At 40.8% G+C, this 19,887-nt stretch overlaps 1 protein-coding gene across 1 annotated transcript; it reads left to right on the top strand.

Annotated features, from left to right (window-relative positions):
• The first annotated feature begins 726 nt into the window (after window positions 1–726).
• LOC103972081 (uncharacterized) lies at window positions 727–19,733 on the top strand. Its single transcript, XM_009386276.3, has 8 exons — window positions 727–1,023; window positions 2,296–2,487; window positions 2,623–2,745; window positions 5,187–5,224; window positions 5,310–5,475; window positions 6,381–9,950; window positions 18,274–18,413; window positions 19,277–19,733. Exons 1-8 carry the CDS (start codon window positions 943–945, stop codon window positions 19,488–19,490), a joined length of 4,524 nt encoding a protein of 1,507 aa, XP_009384551.2. The 5' UTR covers window positions 727–942; the 3' UTR covers window positions 19,491–19,733.
• The last annotated feature ends 154 nt before the right edge of the window (window positions 19,734–19,887 follow it).

Raw genomic sequence — 19,887 nt, 5'->3', positions numbered from 1 at the left:
GATCGAGTATTAATGAAACATCAATCACTTATGGTTACCAAATTAATAAATAGAACATTGATATGGAAAGGCATGCATTTCCGTGGCAGCAATGGACTTTTTAAGTGCAGATCATATTAAGCGATGAACCAGTGGGCCTGGTACGATCTCTCCTCTGGAAGAATGCCACGTGGGCATCGATTGCCTGGTGGATCGCCTGCTGGTTTCCATCGGGCTACGATGGCCGTTGATAGCTTCGTTTGAAGTTTGGTTAGAGCATCTCGTGGAGCAGATCCTAGCGATGGCGCAGAAACCTCGCTCTCTACACCAACGTCGCTATCCCGTGCTGTACGAGTCATCTTCGGATTGCAAATCATCCGCCGTCCGATCGAAACCACCGGGCTTCTCGGTCAACGGAATCGTTGCAAACCTTTTCGTTAAATGGGGTCGCACGGGAGTTGGTGAGGATCGCATACAAGGCCATGGCCCCTCCCCGATCGTCCTTCCGCTGCTAACCGTCCACCTCGTTCCCGCTCCCCTACCATCCGCTGGTTCTGACCGTCCATTTTCGAGATGGTCGGTTTATGTTGTTGTATCGTTAAGTTGTTGGAGAGGATCCCCAGCAGGGAAAGCTAAGGCAGGAGTGTCGTGTGCCCACCGCGTCGCACCTGAAGCTGCCAACTGCATTAAAAATTCGTCGCCTTGCGACCGCCTCAACGAATAATTTTAGTATTCGCATCAGAGCGTAAAAAAGGAGGATAAAACGAGAAGGGAAAAAAACAAAAAAAAAAGAGGTCGCCTCTCTTTCTCATCTCCGACCTCCCACCACGAGAGGCGAGGGGAATTCGTCTCTTCTTTTTTGCTTTCTTGCGAAGATTCCTCTCCTTTTCGATCGAGTAGAGGGCATTTGTATTCGATCTAGAGGAGGAGGAAGAGGCGTCGGGAATCAAAGAGGGGGAGGAGATGTTCAAGTTGCATCGGTACAGGTCTGACCGGTTCGGGGAGAAGGTCGAGTTCAAGCTCTCCAATCTGCAGGCCGTCAAGGTGCCTTTTTCTCTCAATCTCATCTCGTTTGATTATTGTCATTCTGGTGTTCCATCTGTTTGCCGTCGCTGGGGTCAGGAGGTGCCTCGGTTTACGCTTTGGCTCTCAGGATTTCATCGATATATCGTGTGATTCCGCTAATGCATGTTACCGACCCTAATTTGATTCTATATGCAATGGTTGGCAACGTTGAGTCTACGAGAAAGAAATGTGCTTGAACTATGACTTTGATGAAATCATTTTCTATGAACGGTGGAGAAAAAGAATGGAATACCGCAAGATTTCAAGCATATGATGATGAACGAATAATTCGATTGCCTTTTTACTACAATGAGGCATAAAAATAATCTGCCTTTGAAGCTTACTCTTTTAACATCCTATTTCTTGATACAAAATAGAGTACTGTGCGGGAAAAGGTTGCAGTGGGTGGTTGCTGAAAGTATTCGTGAATTGACATACGGATCGATTTGAAGAAAAATTGGTTTGGCAACTTCAATTCCTGAATATGACCTCAGTTTGTAGAATAAATTTTCTGCCTTTTTTTGCTGAGCTAATGATAAGAGGTCCCCTATTTCATGTGCATATTAAAATGGTAATTTAACTAGAATTTTGACCCTGTTACTAGCACATGTGACACAGAATAATGCCAGTAAGTTTTTTTTTAATATTTAGAGATGTTGAAGACATTACAAACGGCGAACTGGTTGTGAGTGGCAACTGCAGATTAGTGAGGTACCTTCTATTTTAGAGCTCTTCACGAGGCTTCTGAACTTTGTCTTAAACTTTTCGGATTTGTTTTTCGCAATTGTCTTCATTTTTCCTGTTGCAATAGTTCCTTTCCTTTTTTTTGTGGGAAGTTGTAGTAGTATTTCTCACTTAGACATCAATAAGCTCTTCGACAGTGTCAGATTTACAAATTGAAATAATGATATTCCATCATTCTATGATCTTCATAGCAAGAATAAATCTCTATAACATTTTACCCACTAACACCTTGAGTTTACTGACCCAAGACACTGAAAAACTAGGCATGTATCACATGAACCTAGTTGATCCTTAAATGTGAGGTATCAAACAATTGCAGATGGATGTCAGTATTAGTATTGAAGCCTGGTTTATAGCTTATCCATGATTATTCTTTTTGTTGCCTTTTGTATTTGTAACCTTTGTAGGAATTTTTTGTTCCAAGGATAATTGAAATAAAATCTAGAATGTGCTTATTATGAGCAAATCGGAAAAACACGCATTTCATTCTCTTCTTTGATCATACAGGTTCCTAGAGGATGGGACAAACTTCTTCTTTCTATTGTCTCAGTGGAGTCTGGAAAAACAATCGCAAGAACCGGCAGAGCTACAGTGAGAAGTGGAAATTGTCAGTGGACTGAGACAGAGTCTATATGGGTGTCTCAAGATGATGCATCTAAAGAGCTTGAAGAATGTCGATTTAAGATTGTTGTTTCCCCAGTATGACACATAACTTTGTTTATTTGTATTACTTAAATTAAATGTCCTTGTCATCTTAATAATGAACACATTCCACTCTGTTTTCATTGGATAGAAGTTAGTGAAGACATCTACTCAAATCCATTTATTGTGCAGGCTTCTTCTAGGTCTGTAGTTATTGGTGAGGTTACCTTGAACCTAGCAGATTATCTGAGTTCAGGAGAAATCGGTCCTCTTCTTCTTCCATTAAAGAAGTGTGATTCTGGGACAACTTTACAGGTGAAAATTACTCTGACTCTCGAAAGAAAATTAGTTTGACTTGATTTCGATAGTTTTTATTATATGTCTTAAAGTTGTGAAGATTCTTTACACTCCCATAGCACGTAAGATAATTTATTCAAGTCTTCTGTTTCATCAAATGAGTTCAAAGGCAAAAATCCTAGACAGTAGTTACTCTCTCCTAAAGTAGAAACATAACAAACTCTATCATCCTGAATGTGATCAGATGAGGTTGGGCTACTAAATTTGAATGCTTCAGGTTCTTGACTGCTCTATTGAAGGCAGAATCTAATGCAGTGGAAGGATACAAATGTTAAGTGCATTATTTTCACAGAATCATGTTGCTTCTCTTTTGATGTGTAAATGAGCAATAATTGTGTCAGTCGAGTTCCATGTAATTGTTACAATAAGGTACAATCTGGTAGCCACATATCATATAAGACAATTTTCTTTACTTTACTGTTCCCATTAGTACCTCAATTGGCATATATAGTTCGGTTATCATGCAAAGCATTCTCCTAAATAATATTGATATTTTTTATATTATAGTTGTTACTATTGATTGATATTATGTAAACAATGCTTTGCTTAGAATAGTGTTCTCATAATTTTTATTGGTTTATTACTTCTCAGTTTGTCATCTCTTTCTTCATTCACCGAAGTCAATTTGTACAATGATTTAAAATTTGGTGAATATGTGGATGATGAACTATGAAATTTTGGTTTGTTATTCTATTAGGCTAATCTTGTAAAAGAAATTAAATGGATCAAAAAGACAAAAAGGAAACAAAAAATATGTTGGACGGCTAGCATGATGGTCTATGCGAAATTGTTGGAACTAGAATCCTGAAAGATAGTAGATGCTGCTTCAGCTCCAGTGCTTTCCAGAGGAAAGAGAATCATTTTGACATGACAAATTTGCCAATGATAAAGCAAAATATTAGTTTCTCAAGTAGAAATTAATTAAAGAAATATGAGTTGGAAGCAAATTATGGATAAAATAAAGAGTAATGGTCCAGTAGTTATGACAATGAAAAGCAAAAATGAACTCTAGACAAGTATGTTGAACTTCCTGAAAAAAGAATTAGGTGAAGTACATAAGATTCAGTGAAAACTAAAAATCGTCAGACTTGAGATGGATACTACGAACAATAGTGAAGCACTAACTTCAGAGAAGGTTGAACATCAAAAGACACGTAGGTCAAAATTGAGAAACTGATATTTCTCTGGAGTTTTGAGTTATAGTGATGTAAAAAGAACATAAAAACATGACAATTGTGTTAAAAATATTCATCTTGTGTAAATCAAGGACAAAAGAACCAATGAATTAAACATGTGAAAAATGAGAGGGATTTGAACCAAGGATTTTGTGCAATAGATATATTAAGGAACAAACAAGTTGAAGATTAAAAACTAGATCAGAAAAAAGGAAGATTCTAAACATTTGGTGAATCTGAAACTGGAAGGCTAGACAAAATCTAAACAATCAGTTCTCTTCTAATCTGAAACGAAAATAACAAGAAAAGGGGCACCTTGAAACTGGTGAACCTGGTTCACTGAACCAGATGTGTTACAACAGAAATCAATCCGTCGAAGAGTCAAAATAGTAAAAAAGTCAGGCAAAAGAGTCAAATTAGTCAAAAGAGTTAAAATATCCTTGCTGTTCCCTAATCGAAGCCTCGACTTACTCGGGCAAGCACTAAATTCCATGGATTTTTGTGAGTAAAAAAGAAAGGTGGTGGTAGTTTTGTTCGTTTCATCTAAATGACATCTTCGTTGGCTGACATCTTCGTCACTCTCTACCAGCTAGGCTAGCTGACATTTTCATTACTTGCCAATTTGATGGAGAGTACTATTTAAAAACATAATTTAGATATAGATTAGTAAATGAAGTTAACTTAGCTCCTGTACTCATCGGCACTTGTGTTGAATTAAATTAACTGAATGGCATACCACATATAGGTCCATATTTGCAGAAGATTTGTGAGAAAACACAGGCTGGAAAGAGCACCCTTTGCTTAAACATATTGTCTTTTGGTTTTGTGAGAAATTGCACAAACATGGAGATTAAACAGCATTCCTCTGAAAATGTTTCTGGTTTGACATACAAATCATGGCTTGAAAGAGAAGACACGATGGACTACCTCTGGAATATCCATTGTTGATCTGTTGTTGGTGAATTAAAAATTTTGTTGATTTATGACATTAATGTAGATGTCTAAACCTAGGGCTGTCTTAAATATTCCTCATATATTTCCTTCTTCTTTCTGTTTACATGCTAATGTTATTTCCAGACCACATGTTGCCTTATAGCCCTTTTGTGCAGACAACCCTTGTATTTGTCTCACAGGCTTTTGCATGCATCAATAGTTGGAGCCATGAAAAATGGCTGTCTTTCAAGTGTTGAAATGACAATTTTTTCCATTTCCACTACTGTGCAGGTCAAGATTCAGTGTTGTACCCCAATATCAAAATCCAGGTTCGATGGATCTTAAGTTGTTACAAATCGTGTTCTATATCCCGATGTTACCTATAGATGTTGCTAATGGTATATTTTGCTGCAGGGTCGGAAAATCTTGGAAAGAAACGTCTCATCTCGATGATCAAACTAATAATGATGAACTGGACAGCAAATCAGATGGATCTGACAATTTAATTAATAAAAGTGTTGGATCTTCTTCAAGTAATCATTTCGGCAATAATTCTTATCCAGATGAGTCTGGAAATAGGGTGTGATTCTCATGCACAAAATTAACACTGTTATTTGCTTAGAAAAATTAGCTTCATTCTCCTTTTCCTTTATTTATTTCATTTGGTTTATTAACATTAGTTGAAGGTACATGTATGCATATCTATCATAAATCAAAATTTTGAGATATTTAGTTAATATGATCCAACTTTCCTGTTACATCCTTTAGCTGTTTTAGGCAAATATGCACGTTATCACATCAGGTTTTATATATCACTTAATCCAATTTATAACTGGTGGCAATTGCTATTGCTACAAGATGTTGGCATTGCCTGGTATCAGTCCAATATTTATGTGCTACCTAGAAACCTTAATTTTCTAACATGATCTTTTTCTTTTACTTGGCTATAAACCCTTCCATCTTCCTTGTCAGACCCTGCATATACGGTTTGGGCCTTTTCATTTGCAAGCATAAGGATCTTTGATATGTCCATGACTTTCTCATGCTCAACTCTTTTGATTCTAGACCTAACACATTGCGCCGCTCATCGCACCTCTCATTCTATCAAGAGTCTAGATCCTCTTATCAGAGTAGCATCCATCAATTGCTTTTATTATATGTTTGCAAGAAACTAATACCCACTTTGTTTGACTGCATTGCTATAAAATTCATACTCTCTAGCAATGCAAACCAATCTTCAAAAGAGAGATGTTAGAAAGCATCTGAAATCAAAGGTTGTAACATCAACATCAGCACAAGTGTCTAGAACCCTGGATGGTAGATTATAAATAAAGGTAGCAAAGCCGATTCTACAAGCTCAAGTTGTAAAAAAATCATCAGAGAAAAAATAATAAACCGTATGCAAGACATTTGAAGTTGAAGTGATAATGTCTTTTCTTTATATTTTTTTGCTTATTAACAATTTTTTTTATGTCTTTTCGATAGGATACAAGCTTCTCAGCATCAGGGTCACGTCATAGTTCTGACTCAGGGGATAGTTTAAGCAGGACAGGACTTTCACCCAAAAACAGCTTAAATGGGGGACAATACATTGGAAGACAAGATTCATCTGGTTCCCACATAAGTGCAACTTATAGCACAGGTCCTGGAGGATCAAATCCATCATCTTTCAACTCTAGGGCATCAGTTTCTTCAGTACATAACAATCAATGGCAAGACATGGCCGCACAGACTTCAGAACATGGAACAGTGCCATTGTTAAGGCCCTCTGATTCTTCAAAGGATTTACTTGAATCTGCTGAAGAGATAGAGGAACTCCGTGATGAAGTTAAGATGTGGGAGAGACATTCTCAGCAGTTGAAACTGGATCTTGAGCTTTTAAAGAAGGAAAATTCTGAGAAATCCAAGCATCAGGTAAATCTGGATAGGCAGCTTTCAGCTGCATCCAGTGAACGTGACTCTTTAAAGCTAGAAGTTGAACGGCTAAAAGCAGCATTAGAGGAATCAACGTCAAAACAAACAGATATTATCAATTTTAAAAATGAGGATTTGGTTCATGTTCAGAAGGAACTGGAGGATGAGCTGAAGTTTCAGAACGACTCCAATGCCAATTTAACTCAACAGCTGAGAAAAACCCAAGAATCAAACATTGAGCTTGTTGCTATTCTTCAGGAATTAGAAGAAATTACAGAGAAACAGCGTTTGGAAATAGCTAATCTTTCACAGCAGAACTGTGTAAATGAACGTGAAAAACAAGAGAGGAGTCAAAAGTCTTTGGAAAATGAGTCTGAATGGGAGAGAAAAGTATCTCTGAAAGAAGAAGAAACTGTTAAGCTAGAGTCACCCAACATTGTCAAGAATGAGCGGCAATATGAATATGATGGAAATCATTCTGATCTGATAAAAGAAGTTGAGGTACTTAAAAATAAAGTGCATGAACTAGAACAGGACTGTGCTGAACTTACAGAAGAAAACCTAGATCTCATATTTAAGTTGAAGGAATTTAGCAAAGATACTGATAAAGGAAGCCAATCACATGGTTCTAGGTCTATAGAGTATCATGATCATAATTTATCTAATAATTGTGAGTATGAAAATGGTTTGCTTACATCTCATATCTATGAAATTGAGGATGAGCTTGTAAAGAAGGAAGTCATGACTCCACCATTGTCAGCTAAGCTCAAGGATCTTGAGAAAGCATCTGCTTATCTTGAGAAAGAACTACAACATTATAAGGATGAAGCAAGTTCTTTCGAGACAAAGCTCCACCAAAGCAATAAGGAATTCGAAGAAATGAACATAGAGTTATCCAATCTACAGCAAAAACTTAACTTAAACATTGACACTGACTTGGAGGGTTTAAATGCTTTTCCTATGAAAGGATTTGAAAATGAAGAGTCATTCAGCTCCTCAAATATGCAAACTGTATTGTTTGAAATGGATAAGCAAACTCATCTTGCTTTAGCTCAAGCAAGAAACTTGCTTGCTAATGATAGCATCGATGCTGAAAATGTGTGTGGAAGTGATACTGATTCAACACTTCCAACTACAGATCCCATCTCGCAGAAAAATCTGGCAGAGGATATTACTAAAAATTTGCATGAGTTAAATACTTTATTAAGAGAAAACATTTTCAGATGCAACTCTATGTCTCAACATGAAAGCTCTGGGATCAACCAGAGAATAAATAATACAGAAGCTCCAGACCAGCTAAAAGATGAAGGTTTTATGGAACAAGAACCTGAATATGCAGGAAATAAAACCAGAAGCAAGGAAATTTTTGAGCATGAGTTCCAGTCTGACTTATTGCTTAAGGAACAAGAGATAGATAGACTCAAACATTCTAACAAGGAGCTAGAAGATCTTATTTCCTATCTTCAGAAAGAGAAATGTCAATTGGAGGAAGATTTTGCTTCTTTACGTAGAGAAAGTAGTGACACATCCAAACACTTGGAACATGTGGAGCATGATTTAATGGTGCTTACCGGTCAAATTGAATATCATGTTTCTTCTAATAAGGCTCTTGAAAGAAAGTCAATGGAACTTGAAAGTTGCAAAAATGAACTAGAGTTGCATGTATCTGAGCTTGAACAAGACAATGTAAAATTATCAGAACGCATATCTGGTTTAGAAGCCCAACTAAGATACATAACGAATGAGAAAGAGTCCAACCGATTGGAACTCGAAGATACCATTTCTCTTATTGAAGAATTGAAGGATGAAGTTGAACAACAGAGAGATGAAATGGAGATGCAGAAAGCAGAACTAAAACAAAAACTGCAAGAGACACAAAAGCGGTTATCAGAAGCATTAGAGGAGTCCGATATTTCAAGGAGATCAAACTTGAAACTGCAAGCTACAATTGAAAATCTTATTGAAGAGTGCAACTCTCTCCAGAATCTAACTGGAGACTTGAAGAGGCAGAAACTGGAACTGCATGAACGCATTACACGTCTTGAAGTTGACTTGAATGAATCAAAAAAGAAGGATTTTGATTTCTGTGACCAAATTGATCTTTTAGAACTGAAACTTTCTTCGCTGCAAAAAGACATTGGATCGAAGGAGAAGTCACTATTGTCACAACTTGAGAAAATGTTCCAAGATCACAAGGAACATGAAGATAAAATAGCGAAGGTACATATTTTGTTAAATAGGATTGAATTAGAGATAGCAGTTGAAGTTGAGAACCTTGAGAAAGAGATAGCTGACCTTACTGCACAAATGTCATTAAATTATGACGAACGTGAAAAAGTAGCATCAGATGCAATTCATGAAGCATCTCTCCTACGTTCAGAAAAAGCAAGATTTGAATGTAGTCTTCAGGAAGTTAATTCAAAAGTTGAGCTGTATGAGACTGATTTACAAGCTCTCCAGCAAGAGTCCAAGAATAAGATTCAAGGATTAGTTGATTTGCTTAATGCTTCTAAACAAAGTGAGGAAATGTTGATGGCTGACATTGAGCATATGCAACGAATAATGGAGGGTGTCAAATATAGTGAAGAGAAATACAGAAAATTGGCAACCGATTTAGAACTAAGGCTTAAAACTTCTGACTATGAAAAACAGCACGCAATGGAAGAGATTTCTGGATTGGAAGTTCAATTGCAAAAACTCTTTCATCTTCAAAATTCAGTCTTGGACCTTAAAGGTTCTCTTGATGAGGCAGACTTTGAAAAGCGAAAATTGGAGTTGTTGTTGGAGTCGGTAACACAAGAGAGTGAAGAATTGAAAGCAGAGAATACAGTCTTGATGGAGAAAGTTTCCATTATGCAGAAAGCTTTAAGTGATGGTCAAGATGATAGGCGCAGTAAAATCGCCTTGCAAGAAAAACTTGTGAGGCTGGAGAGTGACCTTTCAGTAAAAGAAGCATCATATGTCTATGAAGCAGAATTGAAGAATGAACTTAGTAGGATAAAAAGAACAAACAGTGAGTACCAAAGAATGTTTCAAAATCTTGAGCAGGAGAATGTCGAGTTAATGAACAAAGTGCAGAACATGGAAGAGGAACTCATGCTGAGGAAAACAACCCACCAGGATGAGAAAATCAGCAGTGAGGTAACCATTTAATAGTCCAATGTCAAATTATATTTGTATATGTTTCATTTTTATTATAAAAGCATTTCAATATAATACATATACACCATACAGAACCCTTTTCGTTAATTTAAGGAGCTGCATTATTTATCCTTCAAATTTATATTTCTAAAAAGAGTAGTTTATACACACATATGGCCCCACTTTGATGCAGATGAAGTTGCTGGTAAACAAAAATTATGCTCTAATATGATTTTGTAGCTTTTGTAGAATGCAAAATAGAAATTATATACAACAGCACCACTATGAGAAAACAAGCAGGCACTCTAACAAAAAGTTTGAGAAAAGGTGGGCACCATAGAATAGGTCTCCCATACATCGTGTACTTTCTGGTGGAAAGGGAAGACCTGCCAGGCGGTATGCCTGTCACGAACTTAGCTGGAATTGCCTAAGTCGTGAGGCACCGTTGCGGCAAAGACACGAACTTAGCTTGCGTTGCCTAAGTCGCGAGGCACCCTTGCGGCAAAGACGCGAACTTAGCTTGCGTTGCCTAAGTCACGAGGCACCCTTGCGGCAAAGACGCGAACTTAGCTTGCATTGCCTAAGTCGCGCTTCGCCTTTGCGATTTGCGTCCGTAAAGATCAGCCCACTTGCAACCTCTCGCAGGTCCCGAAGGACCTATAAAAGAGAAAGTTGATTAGTTCGAAGAACGAGCGATGGACAAGTCCCGACGTCTCGCAAAAAGGGGAAGCTTTATAAGCAATTCAGCGAGCACCTTGTGTGCACAAGAGAAAAGAGGGAGAGGAGGAAAACAAGGACTTTAGAGGGTTGAACGAACAGCTACAAGTCCATAAATAGTTGCTCACCGGGTGCCGGGCGCGACAACAAGTTCCTGTCAAGGTAACGTGCGAACTTGCGAAAGGTTGTTCAACGCCCAACACTATACCGAAGCCCCATCCCCAATGGTGCCACCCGGGTGGTTCCAGGGTGTTGAGATGGCTGACGTTTCACGTGTGGCAGCGAGTTGCAGAAAACAGCCCGTGGCACGCGAAAACGGAGCTGTTTTGGGCTATTTTTGGGTTGTTTTGCTCGATTCAGTGAGCGGTCACACTGTAGCGCTGCAACTTATTCGAACTTACATTTTTACAAGCAAAAGGACTTAAAACCAAGTCAAAACATGCTGCCAAGCAGCTGTACATGTAGACGAGAGCGACGAACGGTTCGTTGAACGAAGTTGTTGCGGGTGTGCGACGACCGTTCGTGACATTCTCCCCCACTCAAACTGTCGACGCCCTCGTCGACGCTTGTTGATAGTTGTTGATGATTGCTTCTTATGTCATAGGGCGTCTTTAGGCTCCCAACTGGCTTCAGCTCGGGGAACCTTTTGCCACTTCACCAAGTACTCGGTTTGCTCAGCTCAGTAGGCAGCTTTATCTTGCGGTCCGCTAAAATGGTTTCAACTCGCTTCTCGTAGGAAGCTGTGGTGGGAGGTAGCCGAGTTGGAACACTTTGGGAAGCATATTGCGGATCCGAGTGGTAGGCTTTCAAGTTGCTGGCATGAAGAACATTGTGAATTTTAAACCACGCCGGCAGCTGCAACTTGTAGGAGACGTTGCCCACCCTACTGATAATTGGGAATGACCCTTCATACTTGCGCACTAATCCTTTATGTACTTTGTTCCTAAAGAATTGGAGTGATGCTGGTTGGAGCTTGACCAACACCAAATCGCCGATCTTGAACTCTTGCGATCATCTTCCCAAGTCTGCCCACTTCTTCATTCTTTTTGCCGCCTTCTCCAAGCCCGCGCAATATCTGCATTCCAGTGCCACTCCCTTGCAAAGTGGTAGGTTGACGGACTACTCTCAATATACCCAATTACCATGGTGTGAGGAGTTGACGGTTGTTGCCTTGTAATGATCTCGAAGGGGCTCTTGTTGGACGCAGAGCTCCGCTGCAAGTTGTAGGAGAATTGGGCAATATCCAACAACTTCACCCAATCTCGTTAGTTGGCACTCACGTAGTGCCGAAGATATTGATCTAGGAGCAAGTTTATCCTTTCAGTCTGGCTATCCGTCTGGGGGTGGAGGCTTGTGGAGAAGTATAACTTCGACCCCAACAATTTGAATAGCTCGGTCCAGAATCGTCCCAGGAACCGAGCGTCTTGATCATTGATGATATTGTGTGGGACTCCCCAATACTTTACCACATCCTTCATCATCAGCTTGGCCACCTCCTCTGCTGAACGGTGTAAGGGAGCAGCAATGAAAGTTGCATACTTAGAAAATCGATCGACTACCACGAGTATCGATCCGAGTCTCCCTACTACGAGCAAGCTTGATATGAAGTCCAAGGAAATGCTCTCCCATGGCCTTTCTGGTACGGGCAATGGCTCCAAAAGTCCCACCAGCTTTCGTTGCTCCACCTTGTCTTGTTGGCAAGTGACGCACGTTCGAACATATTCCTCCACATCAGTCCTCATCTTCGGCCAATAGAAGGCCCTCTCCACGAGAGCCAAGGTTCTATGAATGCTTGAGTATCCAACCTAAAGGGAATCGTGACACTCTCTTAAGAGTTCACGTCTCAGATTGTCCACTCGAAGAATATAGACCTTATTCCCTTTGGCGTAAACGAGTCCCTCCTGGACTCAAAACTGTCGTGTCTTGCCTTCTTTAATGAGTTGTATCAGGGCTTCTGCCTGGGGATCACTGTACAGTTCATCCCTGATCCTGGAAAGGAAGTTGGAGTGCAACTGACTTGCTTGGCCTCTGCCCTCCAATTGCACGACATTCACACACTCCACTTTCCGACTCAATGCATCGGCCACGACATTCACCTTTTCGAGCTTATACTCCATTGCCATATCAAACTCAGCTAGAAAGTCCTGCCATCGTGCCTGCTTTGGGGAGAGTTTCTTCTGAGTTTGGAAATAACTCAAAGCGATGTTGTCCGTCCTTAGTACAAATCGCGATCCAAGAAGGTAGTGTCGCCAAACTCGTAGACAATGGATCATCGCTGTCATCTCTTTCTCGTGCACCGGATACCTCCGCTCGGTCTCATTGAGTTTGCGGCTCTCGTAGGCCATCGGATGACCCTCCTGCATGAGTACTCCCCCAATAGCGAAGTCTGAAGCATCTGTATGGACTTCAAAGGGCTCCCCATAGTCCGACAATTTAAGCACCGGTTCTTCTAATACAGCAACCTTTAGATCTTGGAATGCAATCTCACATTTATCATACCACCTCCAAGGCTGCTCCTTCTTCAGCAACTTCGTCAATGGAGTTGCACACTTCAAGTACCCTGCTATGAAGCATCGATGGTAGTTGACAAAGCCAAGGAAGGATCTCAACTCTGGCACCTTCTTTGGAGTTCGCCATTCCGCAACCGCTTGCAACTTCAATTTGTCCATACGAATGGAGCCATCACCGATTCGATGCCCCAAGAATAAGATCTCCGTTTGGGCAAAGTAGCATTTCTCCCTTTTCACGAACAAAGTGTTCTCCCTGAGAACCTTGAAGATTATCCGAAGATGCTTGACATACTCCTCGAGTGTTTGATTGTAGACGATGATATCGTCTAAGTAGACGACCACGAACTTATCCAAATACTCATTAAATAGCTAGTTCATGAGAGTGCAGAACGTGGCCGGAGCGTTGGTTAAGCCGAAAGGCATCACCAAGAACTCAAACGCTCCATACCTGGTCACGTAGGTAGTCTTCGCTTCGTCGCCTTCAGCAATGCGCACCTGCGAATACCCCGACCGAAGGTCGAGTTTTGAGAAATACTTGGCTTTGCCCAACTAGTCGAACAAGTCCGCGATGAGCGGGATGGGATACTTGTTCTTTACTGTCACTTTGTTGATGGCTCGGTAATTGATGCATAGTCGGAGGTTCCCATCTTATTTCTTCTGGAAGAGAACTGGAGCTCCGAATGGTGCTTTAGAGCTGCAGATGAGACCACCGCTTAGTAGTTCACCTAACTGCTTTCTAAGTTCTGCCAACTCTGGTGGGGGCATGCAGTAGGGTGGTCTCGTTGGAGGCTTTACTCCCGGCTCCAGCTCGATGTTGTGATCCACGCCTCTGCATGACGGAAGAGTCTTCGGCAACTCGGGTGGCATAACGTCAGTGAACTCTTTCAGAATGTTCACCACCACAACAGGTTCATGAATTGCCTTCTCATCGAGTGGCTATAGCTTCATAACAGCCACGAATGTTAATTCACCTTTTTGCACCCCTTTCTTTAGTTGTAATGCCGATATATGTTGGGGTTCCCTTGCTCCTCTCCGAGAGACGGGAACCACACAGGGGTCGTCACCTCCCATCACACATAGGGAGTTAAGGAACGATATTGGCACCAACTTGGCCGCGTGCATAAATTCCATTCCAAGAATCACTTGGAAGTCATCCAGTGGCACCGCCATCATGTTTATGCTCCCGCTCCACGTTCCGATTTTGATGGGGACTCCCTTTGCCAACCCGGAGATTTGCTTGGCCTCCGAGTTCACCGCCTTCATTCGACTTAGGCTCTTCTCCAAGATCAACCCAAGTCGCTTTGCTTCTCGATCAGCGATAAAGTTGTGGGTAGCACCCGTGTTTACCATTTCACGGGTCGTTTGGCCATTGAGCTTAATGTCTACGTATATCAGCTCGCCACTTCCTGCTTTTTATAGTCTTGTCTTCGTGTTCTCCCCCACTTGACCCCGCATGGCGTTCAACAAACGCATTGCTCCCATCCGGGGTCCTTGCGACTCCTCACCGTCATTGCTGGATTCAGAACTACTTGAACTAAGAGCGACAGCCTTGCCCTTGTCCGATTTAGGGGGGTGGATGGAAGCTGTTAAAGCATTGAGTGCTTGTTTTTGTGGGCACCCCCTTACCATGTGCGACCCTCCGCACAAGAAGCATCCGTCAGGTTTCAGGGCCTTGCCTTTCGGGCTTGGCCCTTTGTGGGAACTCTTCTTCCTCTGTTCGCCCCCGAGCTTCTTCCCTCGAGAATATTTTGGAGGGTGATTGCTTGAAGATTGTTTCCTTTTTCCTGGATCTTCGGAGGAAACAAAGTCGCTGAGCCTTTCTGCGACAGCAATTGCCCCGATCACATCGGCGACATTCCTTCGATGTAGTTTTTATGGAGCCCATGGCTTCAAACCATCGAGGAAGCTGAACAGCTTATCCTTCTTGGATATGTCCTGTATGTCCAACATTAACGCAGAAAATTGCTTCACGTAGTCTTGAATGGAGGTATTTTGGCGGAGTTATCTCAACTTCCTTCTTGTGACGAACTCTGTATTTTCCGGTAGGAACTAAGTTCTCAACTCCCGCTTCAGGTTCTCCCATGTGTCAACTCGACATCGACCTTGTTGGATCTCCTCCCAACGGGTTCGCCACTAAAGTTTTGCATTTCCGTTTAGATACATTGTTGCTATAGAAACTTTGGTTTCTTCGAAATCAGGCCTCGTAGCTCGAAAGTATTGTTCCATGTCGAATAGAAAATTCTCGAGCTTTTTGGCATCTCTGGCTCCTCCATAACCATGAGGCTCGGGTACCCTCAAGTTTTGTGGCGGCGTAATGTGGGTGTTACTTCCTCCCGCATTTAGTGCTCTTATGAGCATGGTGACCCTTGAAGTGAGTTCCGCCACAACTTCCTGTAGGTGTTGCACAGAGTCTTCGGTGTTATCTGACAATCGGTCGACTAGGGCCTCAACCTTGTCGATCCTGGACTCCGCTTCTTTTTGCGAGCTTTCTACCCCAACAAGCCTTCGTTGGCCACGGTAGAATTCCTCCAAGCTCGCTTCAAGAACATCCAAGCGGGTTTCCACCGTTGTGAGTCTCTCCTTATGACTCTTTTTCTCGGTTGGCGCTCCAGATTGCGCCTCCTCCGCTCGCGGATAACAGCCAACTTCTCGCTCATCATGTTCGTTGCCGCGCTCCTCCTGAGCGGCTCCAATAGCATGAGAGCGAGTGTGCACTTGCAGCCCACCTGCGGCTGCTTGGGGCAAGGGTCCGGCTTGCCCCGTCTTGCTTGATTCGCCACGATGCTTTGCCATGGCGAAGTTACGAAGTTCCTTCGCTGCTCGCTCGAAGTGCTTGCCCGCTCTGATACCACAATGTCACGGACTTAGCTAGAATTGTCTAAGTCGTGAGGCACCCTTGCGGGCCTGCGGCAAAGACGCGAACTTAGCTTGCGTTGCCTGAGTCGCAAGGCACCTTTGCGGCAAAGACACGAACTTAGCTTGCGTTGCCTAAGTCGCACTTCGCTTTTGCGATTTGCGTTCGCAAAGATCAACCCACTTGCAACCTCTCGCAGGTCCCGAAGGACCTGTAAAAGAGAAAGTTGATTAGTTCGAAGAACGAGCGACAGACAAGTCCTGACGTCTCGCGAAAAGGGGAAGCTTTATAGGCAATTTAGCGAGCACCTTGCGTGCACAAGAGTAAAGAGGGAGAGGAGGAAAACAAGGACTTTAGAGGGTTGAACGAACAGCTGCAAGTCCACAAACATCTGCTCACCGGGTGCCGGGCGCGACAACAAGTTCCCGTCAAGGTAACGTGCGAACTTGCGAAAGGTTGTTCAATGCTTGACACTATATCGAAGCCCCATTCCCCATGGTGCCACCCGGGTGGTTCTAGGGTGCTGAGATGGCTGACATTTCGCGTGCGGCAGCGGGCTACAAAAAACAGCCTGTGGCACGCAAAAACGGAGCTGTTTTGGGCTGTTTTACTCGGCTCGGTGAGCGGTCGCACTGTAGCACTGCAACTTGTTCGAACTTATATTTTTACAAGCAAAAGGACTTAAAACCAAGCCAAAACATGCTGCCAAGCAGCTGTACATGTAGACGAGAGCGACGAACGGTTCGTTGAAGGGAGTTGTTGCGGGTGCGCGATGATCGTTCGTGACACATTGGTGCAGGATTCTTTGGAAAAGCACAGGTTGACTTGGAGACCTGGGACCTTGGCTTAACAACGAACGAAGGGAAGCTCTTCGAGCCTCACAAGAATCTATTATAAATCTCTATTTTCCTCAACCAAGAGGCCTATTGTAGACCTCGTCACCTTAATCCTTACTTAGTAGTCCAAAGACTCCAAACCCTTCCAATCAGCCTGACTTGAACTCATGTTCAAGTTGAACCATTGGGTTAAGAAATTTTTATCTGCTTTATTGTCAGGTCTGGGTCAAGCATAAGTTTCCTTGTTGATATGGTTTCAGCTCACTCCTCACCCCATCCCCTTCCCAGGTCTGGATTGAGAAATCTTGACCCATAAAGATTTGCCTTATGTGCCATTATTATCCCTTCTCAACCCAACATGGTCGACCCAACCCATTCAAAAGCCTATCCTTACTAAATTAGGATCATAAAGAAATAGTTTAGGAGGATAGGTCTGCTTAAAATTGTCTTCACAAAATTACAGCTGGAAGGCATCTAGGACTTCCATAATCTAACTCAATGTTTTAGTGATTCTCTCAAACCCATCCCTAATTATGATGGAATTCATTTTTTTAATTTTAATCACAATGGAATTCTATAACCATTATTAAAATTATACTAAAAAAATAATGAAGCTAACAAAAAAAATTGAACTTGGACATAAAATCATAGACTTAATCCCTAGCCTAACTAGGTATGTAATACATCATTCTTTAGTCTCATTTTTCTAGACCATGGTAAGTGAGATGGTAGTTTAATTTGATTGAGAGGGGAAGTTGAAAAAATAAAATTTTAACTAGTCAAGATAAATATGGTGTTCCAATGAGTCCTTCACAAACAAGATATAGAAGCATTGTCAGATACATAAAAGATGACAGTAAATGTATTATTCCGAATAATTTTCACCTAATTCTTTCTTGTTTGGATTGAATAGTTTGCTAAAAAATTTAATCTAATGTGAACGTATCTGTAAATCAAGAGAAATATGCAAAATCTGTCTCTAATTGTATCATATTTCCAATCAGAGACCAGTGATGATTCTTGGTTTTGACATTTAATTATTTATTTCCAAAAGGTTGTACATAATCTAGAGTGTTGACCAGCAAAGATTAGATATCAATTTTGATTCAGTAATATTATTAATATTGCAAATTACTTTTCTGTTGTAGCTTATGCTATCAACAGGTTCTTTGTTCCCATAGAAGTGCAGTGATTGCACATCTCTGCTTAATCTTCCTTCCATTGGAGTGTACAAAACAGAACTTTTAAAAACTGACAGGGGACAAAATGTTAGAAAATTATTGCAGTGTTTCACCAGTAATGATGGTGAAGTCTTGCTGGGTAGATAAATTATATAGTTTTCATTGTTAGAAAACTAATTAACTAAAATTATAGTAGCTTCTATGATTGATTTTTCTTTTTTTTAGGATGATAGCAATTCATGTGACCATACGGAGGTTCCAGATGACAGTAAGGAAGTTGATCATGAGTCCGATATCCCTTTACATGGTACAGAACATACTGAGGCTGGAGGGGTAAATAACATGCGCAAGGAACAACTTAAAAGGTAAGCAATATCAGAACTCTGTCTGAGTATCTTGTTGTGTTCTCGCTTTTATTTGATTTAAGTTGCAGTTCATTAGTTATATACCAGAAACAATATGATCGACATTCTACTTTACTAGCTAACATAAATGCCAAATTTGATTCCAAAGATCCTGATTTGCTGCAGGCAATCACTTCAATGTGGTGGTTGGGCTTTTCTTAAGAAAACAACTGCATATTTTTTATAAAGACAATCCTCACTTAATAACAGAATTTGACCAAAAAACAGAAAATGTTAAGATACAGCTCAGGTAATTGAAATTTCCAAGGACTGACCGTTGAAAAGCCTCATACCATCGGCATAAACTATGGACACCATAACAGGCAGACATGCCATGGATACTTTATATATCATCTTATTCTTTTAACATTAAAACGTTGGATCATAATTCTGACAAAAAGTATACCGTTTATATATATATATATATATATATATATATATATATATATGACATCAAATAATGTACATGATGCTCACACATGGACTCAAATCTAAGAACTATCACTTGTGCAACAATGTACTAAACAATCCAGATGCCTCAATAGAGACACATAAGTGCACCTGTTACAAATACTAGCTTCTTAGATTGTTTATTGTTTGTATCATTTGGACTCCACATATCGATAGCTTTTGTCATTTATCCAATAAAGATTTATGTTTTATCTTAGCAAGAGGTAAGATCCTTCTTTTCATTAATCTGTAAGTCATCACTTGTACCGTGAACTGTTCTGACCGACGAAGAAAGACGTAACTGCCTCCCTTCTTCCTCTTCTTTTTAATTCTGTGAAACAAATTGTTTCTTATCTATGATGAACTTTATGCAGAGGCATCTCCCGGAAGCAAGCTGGTAACATTGAAGCCCTCAAGAAAACTCTGAAGGAGAATGCAGATAAAATCTCATCTTTAGAGACAGAGCTTAAAGACATGAGAGAACGGTACCTTCATATGAGTCTTCAATATGCTGAAGTGGAGGCTCAGCGTGAAGAACTGGTAATGCAGCTTAAGTCTGTGAAGAAGGAAAAGAGGTGGTTCTCGTGAACCTGGAATTCCCCCAACCACGTCCTTTCTCCTGCCTAGAACTAGTTCATATTCTTTTTTCCTTGTAGTTTTTGTTCTTCATTGTCATTCATTGCGGGCATAAAATTTACCTAATCTTTTGTTGATTTCTAGCAGATTATATATAAATAGTCATCCTGCTGCCCTACGAGATCTAAAATGTATATAGAATTGGTTATAATCCGGTGAATAATAGTGTCATATATATTTAGTTGGTTTTCTTTATGGTTTTGTTATAGCGCAATTATTAGTAAGTAATGAGAACCAATTATTGATATCAAGGTCTTCTGCACCCACACATTTTTTAAATAAAATCTTAATGGTAACGAGTATATCTGCTCAACAAATATACGAGATAAGAACTTTTCTGAAAATTGAA

The sequence above is a fragment of the Musa acuminata genome, chromosome BXJ1-11, assembly GCF_036884655.1.
Source record: "Musa acuminata AAA Group cultivar baxijiao chromosome BXJ1-11, Cavendish_Baxijiao_AAA, whole genome shotgun sequence".
Lineage (NCBI taxonomy): Eukaryota > Viridiplantae > Streptophyta > Magnoliopsida > Zingiberales > Musaceae > Musa > Musa acuminata.
The sequence above is the reverse complement of the archived record's forward strand: the minus strand, read 5'-3'. Positions and strand labels throughout refer to the sequence as shown.